Source organism: Brienomyrus brachyistius, unplaced genomic scaffold (genome assembly GCF_023856365.1).
Source record: "Brienomyrus brachyistius isolate T26 unplaced genomic scaffold, BBRACH_0.4 scaffold210, whole genome shotgun sequence".
NCBI classification, from domain to species: domain Eukaryota; kingdom Metazoa; phylum Chordata; class Actinopteri; order Osteoglossiformes; family Mormyridae; genus Brienomyrus; species Brienomyrus brachyistius.
Window position 1 is genome coordinate 101859 of NW_026042485.1, and position 10944 is coordinate 112802.

Here is a 10944-nt window from a genome sequence, read left to right on the forward strand (position 1 = left end):
TAGGCACCCCCACCCAGCACAAGACCAAACCATAAAGCCGCCTTCGACGCACGTAGTGTCCCAAAGTACCCGGAATACCCGTCAGGACCCTGACCCACAGTGACACAACTCACGCACCAACCCAGCGCACCACCAGCAGAGGGGGTCAGACCCCTTCGGGACCACCCATAACACCCGACAAACTGCGCAGGCTCAGGGAGATATATGTCTCCCCGGTTGCGTGACAATTATTTTTTTTTACATGCATATTCCCTCCACCACCCCTCCTCTGCGGAGGACTACTTTATTTTAAATTTCCATTATAAAGAAAAAAAACACAAAAACAAAGAAAAACAAAAAGAAAATAAAAATAATAAAAATAAATAAAAAGAAAAACAACTAGAGCCAATAACAATAGTAATAGCAATAACAAAAATGATAATTACAGCTGCAGTTATGATAACAACAATAACAATAAATAGCAACATCAACCTCCATATAATAATTATTTTTTTTTTACATGTATATTCCCTCCACCACCCCTCCTCTGCGGAGGACTGTTTTTTTTTTTCAAATCAAAAATGTTTTTTTCATTTTTTTATCAAAAATGATAAGTACAGCTGCAGTTATGATAACAACAATAACAATAAATAGCAACATCAACCTCCATATAATAATTATTTTTTTTTACATGTATATTCCCTCCACCACACCTCTGCGGAGGACTGTTTTTTTTTTCATGTCCATTGCGAAAAAAAAAAACAAAAAATTAAGAAAAACAAAAAGAAAATAAAAATAATAAAAAATAAATAAAAAGAAAAACAACTAGAGCCAATAACAAAAGTAATAGCAATAACAAAAATGATAAGTACAGCTGCAGCTGTGATAACAACAATAACAATAAATAGCAACATCAACCACCACATAATACAAATTTACACAAATTTGTGAGGTACAGTCTTTCTACATGTCATTGTAGTATTTAAATATGGATGAGGGAATTTGTTTTGTTTTTCAAATCTTACTAGTCTCTTGTCTTTTCGGTCTGAAAGAGATCATTTAGTTTTATGGAACCAATTATGGCAAACTCTCTCTTCAGTCAGAGGTACATGAGTCACATTTGTGAGAGCAGAAATTAATCTAAAGTAGAACAATGTGGGATTATAAAATGGTGCAAATCCTGGAGATGTGAGGCTTGATTAGCGAAACATTAGCATAGGTCAGGTCGACCCACTCATCACTACTGCCCAAATAATTGCTAATGGGTGTCTAGCTATGTTATGCATGATTCTCCTTATTTATAATTAGCTATATATTATTTTTGAGCAGAAGTTAATCCATCTAAGTAGAACAATGTGAAACGGATAAGATGGTGAAAATTGAAGGCTACAGTGCTGTAAAGTAATGTAAAATGTACTTATTGAGTTGAGTTTGAGTTTTATTCAAAGGATCCCCATTAGCTACAGCCATGCTGCAGCTATTCTTCCTGGGGTCCTGAAAAAAAAAATCATTAAACATACAACAAATAATTAAAAAAGATAAATACATATACACATATACACCCACATATACACATGTATATACACAAATCAACGTACAAATATACCCTCATACGGGCATGAAATATACACATATAAAAACGCATTTATACACATACACCCATAAATAATCCCCCAAAAATATACCTACACATTGCAAATACACACATTCTCACACATATATAAATGAATATAAGCAGTCAGATATATTATTTTGATAGATGCTTTTTTACATATACTTTAAACTTATTTACATTGTTAGTAAGTATGATATGCTTTGGCAATTTATTCCATTCCTTCATACCTCTGAACATAACAGTGTTTTTTATGGCATTTGTTCTTGCTATGGGTAAGGTGAAGTTGCCTCTAGTTGCATGTCTGGTACTGTACTGATGATTGTCTACACTAAAAGAAAGATGCTTAAACAAAACAGAAGGCAATTTTGAGATAAAAATGTTTCTCATGAAGATTAACAGTGAATACAACAGTCTGTCTTCAACCAACAACCAATTAAGATCTTTGTGCATTAATATAATATTTCTCCTATAGCTGCACCTAAGTGCTACACGAGCAGCTCTATTCTGTATAAGTTGTAATTTATTCAGATACTTACCAGTAGCATTTGCCCAAACTGCAGGGCAATAGTCGAGGTATATCAATAGTAGTGCTTTCATAGCATAATTCATAATATTTGAAGTTAAAAAATATGCATGTCTTTTCATAATAGATATACCTCTTCCCATTTTTGCAATAATACTACTAATATGTATTTTCCACGATAATCTAGAGTCAACTATTACACCCAGCAGTTTGGTCTCATGCACCTGTTTAATATTTACGTTATTAATTTGAATATTAATTACAGGATTTTGATTAATGTTATAGTTTGAACCTAAAATCATGCAGTTTGTTTTTACTGGGTTTAATGCCAATTTATTTAATTTAATCCAATCTACTACATATTGTAATTCTAAATTTAAAACAGATTCTAATTCCATTTGTGTACTTGCTGATGTATATATAGTTGAATCATCAGCATACATGACAATGTTAGCCTTATATAAAATGTACGGTAAATCATTAGTAAAAATATTAAATAATAGTGGACCCAGACAACTGCCTTGGGGGACTCCACATGTAATATTTCTGATACCTGAGAAGCTGCCATTAAAAAACACTGTCTGTGTTCTGTTAGACAGATCCATGTAATTGCTGACTGCTCAAAACCATAACAAGATAACTTTGCTAATAACAGTTCGTGATCTATGATGTCAAAGGCAGCAGAAAAATCTAAAAATACAGCACCAATAATATTTTTCTTTTCAATCTCTTTAAGCCAGTCATCAGACATATGAGTCAGTAGAGTGACTTTTTCTATATGCATGCTGAAACTCTGTTAATAAATCATTTATATAAAAATAGCTATTAATTTGATCATATACTATAGATTCCATTATTTTAGATAATACAGGTAATATACTTATCGGACGACTGTTGGGACCAGAAAAAGGCAGTTTTTTATCTTTGGGTAGAGGAATTATTTTAGCCTGCTTCCATGCATGTGGATAGGTACAGCAAATAAAACTAAGGTTAATGATGTGGGTTAAAACAGGGGCAATAGAGTCAGCAGCTAGTTTAAGAAGCCTGCTGTCAAGACCGTCAACACCCGGTGGTTTGTTTTTACAGGATTTTAAAAGATTCTTTACTTGATCTACATTCACACTTTCTAATTTGAACCTTGAATCCTTATTTTTCATCAGTTCATTTCTTATTAATAGGTGAGATATGTCATTACTTAGATTAGGCATATTTTCTCTTAGTTTGTCTACTTTTCTTATAAAATAATCATTAAGATAATTTGCAATATCTATTGGCTTAGTTATAAATTTATCCCCTGTTTCCAGAAAAGATGGAATTATTTTATTTTTCTTACCAGTCAATTGATTTAAAACATTCCATAACTTCCTACTATCATTACCTATGTTTTTAACATGATTATCAATATAGATTTTCTTCTTCTTTTTATTAAGTTTAGTAACAGAATTTCTCATTTTACGATATAGGTCCCAGTCATATTTATTTCCTGTTGTAACTGCTGTTCTTTTCATTTGACCTCTTCTTTTCATAGAATTTTTCAGTTCATCATCCAACCAAGGTGTGACGTTGTTCCTGACAGTAAACTTCTTTAAAGGCGCATGTTTCTCAATCAATGACAAGAATAAATTGTTACATTTAAAGAGGGCAATTTCTAGATTACTAGTTGCCAACACATCAGACCAGCATATAGCTTGAACATCTTCAATAAACTTGTCATTTTTAAACAATTTATAAGATCTTTTAAATAGGACTGCAGTTCCAGATCCACTCAACTTGGTTGTTAACACAGAAATGATCAGATTATGATCACTGCAACCAGTAGGAATAGACAGTACCTTTTTACACAGTTCAGGACGGTTTGTGAAAATATGATCTATACAGGTAGATGTTCTGGAGCCATCGCACTTAAAACATATTCTTGTAGGTTTATTTATAAGTTGGGTAAGTCCACATGCATTTGCGGTAATTAACAGTTTTTTTTTTCAAGTGGCAGTCTTTAGAAAACCAGTCAATGTTTAAGTCACCCATAAAATAAATATCCTGACTTACATTAGTATTTATATCCAACATTTTACAAATAGTATCTAGATATTCACAATTGGCACTTGGTGACCGGTAACAGCAGCACAATAGTATCGACTTTCGGTGAGGTAGATGCATTTGCAACCATAATATTTCGATATTAAAACTCATTAAATCAGTTCTTATTTTTACTGGCAAATGGTTCTGAATATAAAAAGCTACTCCCCCACCAAAACCATTTCTATCATTTCTGTATATGTTGTAACCTTCAATAAATAGTTCTGTGTCATCAAAGGAAGAGTCCAAATGAGTCTCCGAGATAGCAAGAATGTGTATTTTATAATCATTTAACAGTTCAGCAACATCATTGATTTTATTCCTGAGACTGTTTATTAGGGATGTAACAATATTGACCATATCGCGCTATCGCGGTAATAAAAGTGTCTCGATATCGTCGTGGTCATGTTACGATATTAAAACGCCAGTTATCCTTAAAAAAAAATAAAAATAGGCAGGTTTCTGCGGAATAACGCATTGTAAACTACATAACCCATGATCCGTTGCGCTACGGCATTCGCTGTTGAGCCAATAGTAGTTTACGCTGCCCGCACAACAAACAAGCATGGCGGATAGCGGCGAATACAGCATGGCTCATGTTCATACTTCTGAAAACGCCCCCGAAATTGAGATTGTGCAAGCCCCTGCAGCATTCAAGTCCGAAGTATGGAAGCATTTCGGCTTCGCTATGTCAACAAACGCTAAAGGACAGAGGGTGGCGGACAAACAATGGACCATATGCAATCACTGCCACGCTACAGTGCGTTATAACACGGGAAACACAAGCAACATGCGGAGTCACCTGACGACCCATCACCCCTACAAGTTTACAGATTTGCTCACAAAGAAGGTCACGTCCGGTCAAAAAACGTTACAGGAGGCATTTTCACCAGTTTTGCCACACAACAGCGTAAGGGCTCAGGAAATCACGAGGTACATCGCGGAATACATAGCTTGTGATTTACGTCCTTTTTCTGCAGTAGATGGTAAAGGATTTAAAAGGTTAGTGGCCAACCTTGAGCCGAGGTACAAGATGCCATCGCGGGCTCATTTTAGTCAAAGTGTGTTTCCTGCTCTTTACCGTAAGACAAAAGAAGAAGTTATGCTGAACCTTAAACAGTCTGAGTGCGTCGCTATTACCACTGACGGATGGACTTCGCGAGCAACGCAGAGTTACATCACTATTACAGCACATGTGTTATCGAGTGAATGGGAGATGAAGAGTTACGTTTTACAAACAAGACTGCTAAGCGAATCACACACTGGTGCAAACATAGCAGAAGTGCTCAAATCTGCAGTGAACGAGTGGGAGCTGGACAAGATTAGCACGAATATCGCTGCTGTTACTGACAACGCAAGCAATATGCGAGTAGCAGTAAATGAAGCCAAACTGTCTCCTCACATAAGGTGCTTCGCGCACACGTTAAATCTGGCCTCCCAAGCAGGTTTAAAGGTAAACGCTGTGAGCCGCCTCCTCGGAAGAGTTAGACGTGTGGCAAGTTTTTTTCATCGCAGTTCTACAGCCACAGCTGTTCTGACCACCAAACAAAAACTACTAAATCTCCCTGCGCACAAATTGATCATTGATGTCGTTACAAGATGGAATAGCTCACTTGACATGGTGGAGCGCTACCTAGAACAACAACAAGCTGTTGCTGCAGCCCTTCTGAGTGATGAACTGAGACAAAAGTCACGTGAAATAGACACTTTGGACACTTCAGACATTGCAAATGCTGAAGATCTAGTGAAGCTCCTTTCACCAATAAAAAAAGCCACAACTGTGCTCTGTGATGAGTCGCAACCAACAATTTCTCTAATTTCACCTCTAAAACAAATGATTCAAGAAAGCATGGCCACAGATAAACATGACTCAAATGTTATTGCTCAGATGAAGGCAGCCATACTGAAGGATCTCTCTGACAGATACCAAGGAGAGGATGAAAAGTTCTTGCAGGAAAGCAGTGCTTTGGATCCACGCTTTCGGACCTTGCAACATCTAGGCAGCAAAGAGAGGGAAGACGTCTTTGAAAGAATAAAGTTAAAAGCATCACAGATGCAACAACAGGTAAATATTTTTTAACACTGTGCCTTAATTAAAGAAATAAAAAATGAATAAATACATAAATAAATAAAGCTAATATAAATTAATAAATAAAGCTAATATAAATGTATCTTTATCATTTAAGAACCAGGACCAAGATGTGCTGTCACAGAGCTCACATTCACCAGATCCGGCCAACAGCAATGAGAGCTTCGTGCCACCTCCAAAGAAGCATGCCCTTGAGGACCTCCTTGGTAGCTCCTTTGGCTGTAATGACTCAGAAGTCACAGGTGGAATTCAGGCAGAAATGGACTCTTACTGTAAAGAATCACTGATTTCTCTGTCTGCTTGTCCCTTGAAGTGGTGGAGAGACAATGCAGGGCAGTATCCTATTCTGTCCTCACTAGCAAAGACCTACCTGTGTGTACCCGCTACTTCAGTGCCCAGTGAGAGAGTATTTTCAACTGCAGGGGATATTGTAAATGCTCAGAGGTCTCTTCTTCTCCCTTGCAATGTAGATCTTTTGATCTTTCTGAAGAAAAACTTGAACATAAGTTAAAGGATACACCAGTTTTTCAGTAAGCTTTTTCACTATTTTATTTAAGTTATGTTCATAGATACTTGATTGTTTCAACAAGCTGTTTTTATTTGCCTAGCACATATGATAGATTAAACCTGGCTTAACTTGATCTTTCTTTGCAGTTCCCTGTTGGGAATTCCTTTCTTTGGAATTGTTTCTTTGTTGTTTACAGTTGTTTGAGAGAACATTGCACATGAGAAGAAGAATCAGTTGTTGAAGAATCACTGTATCATACGGGGTATATTAATGCTCCTTGAATTTGCATTTTAAAAGCATTAAGGGATCAGCATATGTTGTCATGATCCTTAAATATACGAATAAATGTCCTGGTGACTGGCAAAAGCAGTTAAATTTTTTTTTGTTGGTTATTTTCATTCTTAACACAATTTTGGGAACTATTTTACAATACCATGAACCTCTCCACAATATCGCAATAAATATCGTATCGTGAGATCAATATCGAAATTGTATCGTATCGTGACATTTTAATATCGTTACATCCCTACTGTTTATATTAATATGTGCTAGTCTTAAGCCTTTTCTTGGTAATGAATACATGAGTTTTGTGTGCTGTCATACCTTCAGAGTTGCGAAAAGATTACTTAGGGGTGCTAGTGCGGGAATGGATGATGAGTTTGTCGTGTCTGAGGTAGGCAATGTCTCCTTTATCCCGTGCTTCTTTTAACTTTGGCATCAATTCCTTTCTTTTTAACCGCACAGCATCAGTGTAATCGTCATTAATGAAAATTTTTGTGCCCTTGAGGTTCTTTGCTCTTTGCATAACAGCAGCTTTGTCCTTAAAGTTCAGAAATTTAACAATAATAGATCTGGGTCTGTTTCTAGCAGCTTCAGGTTTTCCTATTCGGTGTGCACCCTCCATCTCCATGTCTCCTTGTAATTGTAGTTTTTGTCTAAAAATGTCCTTCACCTTTTCTTCAGAGTCTACCCAGGATTCCCCAGTGGATTCAGGAACTCCATCAATCACAATATTATTTCTCCTTAATTGACCTTCAAGATATTCTTGTTTGTCACACATGACTTGCAAACTCTCACAGATTTTCACTATATCAGTTTCTGTGATTTTTTCATGCTCAGACTGTTTAGCCTGAGTGACTTTAAGTTCATCTACGTCCTTCTGTGTATATTGTAAACTTGCTTTTAGCTCTTGTAATTCTTTGGAAACATTATCCATTCTGGTGTTCACTGAGTCCATAATAATTTTAACAAAGTCCTTGAACATTTCCTGTTGTTGCTGTAACAGAGCCATGAACATATCTTTTTGCTGTTGTAACAATTCATTTACCTGAGTGATGGTTGCGTATTCCTCCTCTGTGTTCCTCAACTTTGGAGGAGCCATGTTCTGCTAACCCTAGAAGCTGGAAGCCTGGAACCGGACTGGTGGTAGTGGCTGGAAAGCCTGAAACCGGCCTGGTGGTAGTGGCTGGAAAGCCTGAAACCGGCCTGGTGGTAGTGGCTAGAAGCCTAGAGCCGGCCTGGTGGTGGTGGCTGAAAAAAGCCTAGAGCCGGCCTGGTGGTGGTGGCTGAAAAAAGCCTAGAGCCGGCCTGGTGGTGGTGGCTGAAAAAAGCCTTGACTGTTGGGATTATAAAACTATTGACTATTACTGTATTTATTGTCAGCAATGTCTTACGCTTGGTTATTTATCAATTCACGTTCTATATGGGGTCTGTAGATGGTTCGCTATTATCTGTGGTCGGTTTTGGAATGTATCACCTGCGGAAATGTGGGGGTGGGGTTACTGTATATACTGTATACTATGTAAAGCATATATATGTCTAGTCCAAATGTCATTTTAACATTATATTATTAATATTATGAATAAAGGTATATTGTGTGTATAATATGAATGCAACCATTCAAACAAAGACCAATCTGAATACAGACCAAGTCCTGATAATATACAGTACAGGCCAAAAGTTTGGACACACCTTCTCATTCATTGTGTTTTCTTTATTTTCATGACCATTTACATTGGTAGATTCTCACTGAAGGCATGAAAACTATGAATGAACACGTGTGGAGTTATGTACTTAACAAAAAAAGGTGACATAACTGAAAACATGTTTTATATTCTAGTTTCTTCAAAATAGCCACCCTTTGCTCTGATTACTGCTTTGCACACTCTTGGCATTCTCTCGATGAGCTTCAAGAGGTAGTCACCTGAAATGGTTTTCACTTCACAGGTGTGCCTTATCAGGGTTAATTAGTGGAATTTCTTGCTTTATCAATGGGGTTGGGACCATCAGTTGTGTTGTGCAGAGGTCAGGTTACTACACAGCCGACAACCCTATTGGACAACTGTTAAAATTCATATTATGGCAAGAACCAATCAGCTAACTAAAGAAAAATGAGTGGCTATCATTACTTTAAGAAATGAAGGTCAGTCAGTCCGGAAAATTGCAAAAACTTTAATTGTGTCCCCAAGTGGAGTCGCAAAAACCATCAAGCGCTACAACGAAACTGGCACACATGAGGACCGACCCAGGAAAGGAAGACCAAGAGTAACCTCTGCTTCTGAAGACAAGTTCATCCGAGTCACCAGCCTCAGAAATCGCAAGTTATCAGCAGCTCAGATCAGAGACCAGATAAATGCCACACAGAGTTCTAGCAGCAGACCCATCTCTAAAACAACTGTTAAGAGGAGACTGCGCGAATCAGGCCTTCATGGTCAAATAGCTGCCAGGAAACCACTGCTAAGGAGAGGCAACAAGCAGAAGAGATTTGTTTGGGCCAAGAAACACAAGGAATGGACATTGGACCAGTGGAAATCTGTGCTTTGGTCTGATGAGTCCAAATTTGAGATCTTTGGTTCCAGCCGCCGTGTCTTTGTGAGACGCAGAAAAGGTGAACGGATGGATTCCACATGCCTGGTTCCCACTGTGAACCATGGAGGAGGAGGTGTGATGGTGTTTTGCTGGTGACACTGTTGGGGATTTATTCAAAATTGAAGGCACACTGAACCAGCATGGCTACCACAGCATCCTGCAGCGACATGCCATCCCATCAGGTTTGCGTTTAGTTGGACGATCATTTATTTTTCAACAGGACAATGACCCCAAACACACCTCCAGGCTGTGTAAGGGCTATTTGACCAAGAAGGAGAGTGATGGAGTGCTGCGGCAGATGACCTGGCCTCCACAGTCACCGGACCTGAACCCAATCGAGATGGTTTGGGGTGAGCTGGACCGTAGAGTGAAGGCAAAGGGGCCAACAAGTGCTAAACACCTCTGGGAACTCCTTCAAGACTGTTGGAAAACCACTTCAGGTGACTACCTCTTGAAGCTCATCGAGAGAATGCCAAGAGTGTGCAAAGCAGTAATCAGAGCAAAGAGTGGCTATTTTGAAGAAACTAGAATGTAAAACATGTTTTCAGTTATTTCACCTTTTTTTGTTAAGTACATAACTCCACATGTGTTCATTCATAGTTTTGATGCCTTCAGTGAGAATCTACCAATGTAAATGGTCATGAATATAAAGAAAACACAATGAATGAGAAGGTGTGTCCAAACTTTTGGCCTGTACTGTACATCTCATTATATACAAAGCGTGTGTATGTGCTTATATATTATAATAATAATAATCAATACTTTATTAATCCCCGTGGGTGAATTGTCTTTACACCTCCCTCATTGTGCTCTGTTTTGTGGAGTAAGTTGTCCGTGAAGGGCAGCCACCTGTTGAGGTGCCCAGGGAGCTGGGGGTTAGGGGCCTGGGGACAAAGGCCCACCGATATGCTGAGGCTGGGTTTGAACCAGTGACCTTGTGATTTTCACCATCTTATACTTTCACATATATACATACATACATACATACATATACACACACACACACACACACACACACACACGGTGTATCAGGACTAGATGGTCAGTATGGATAATTAAGGTGCATTAAACATGGGTGAGCAGGCAAGGCAGTGTTTCCCCTCGGGGGCGGGGGGGCAGACGGACACCTACAGGATTCATGGTGTTCATGTGTTTCTTTTAACTACAGCAGTCAATATAAAAAATATAAATAGAAAATATAAAAATATTTTAAAAAGCAGATATTTTTGTCTGCTTTTCAGGTGCTTGGTGCGACATATTTTCCGACTCGCACTCTCTGTCCGCTG

At 38.0% G+C, this 10944-nt stretch overlaps 1 protein-coding gene across 1 annotated transcript; it reads left to right on the forward strand.

Annotated features, from left to right (window-relative positions):
- Nucleotides 1–4548: 4548 nt before the first annotated feature.
- Nucleotides 4549–7137, forward strand: LOC125728220 (E3 SUMO-protein ligase ZBED1-like). The gene is made up of 2 exons (XM_049005255.1): nucleotides 4549–6258; nucleotides 6380–7137. The coding sequence occupies exons 1-2, from the start codon at nucleotides 4759–4761 to the stop codon at nucleotides 6791–6793; spliced, it is 1914 nt and encodes a 637-aa protein (XP_048861212.1). The 5' UTR covers nucleotides 4549–4758; the 3' UTR covers nucleotides 6794–7137.
- The last annotated feature ends 3807 nt before the right edge of the window (nucleotides 7138–10944 follow it).

Bases quoted from the DNA above. Each gene is read 5' to 3' on its own strand.
- LOC125728220 (XM_049005255.1), top strand. From the start codon at position 4,759: ATGGCGGATAGCGGCGAATACAGCATGGCTCATGTTCATACTTCTGAA. The intron at 6,259-6,379 runs GTAAATATTTTT...TTATCATTTAAG, and splicing joins CATCACAGATGCAACAACAG to AACCAGGACCAAGATGTGCT.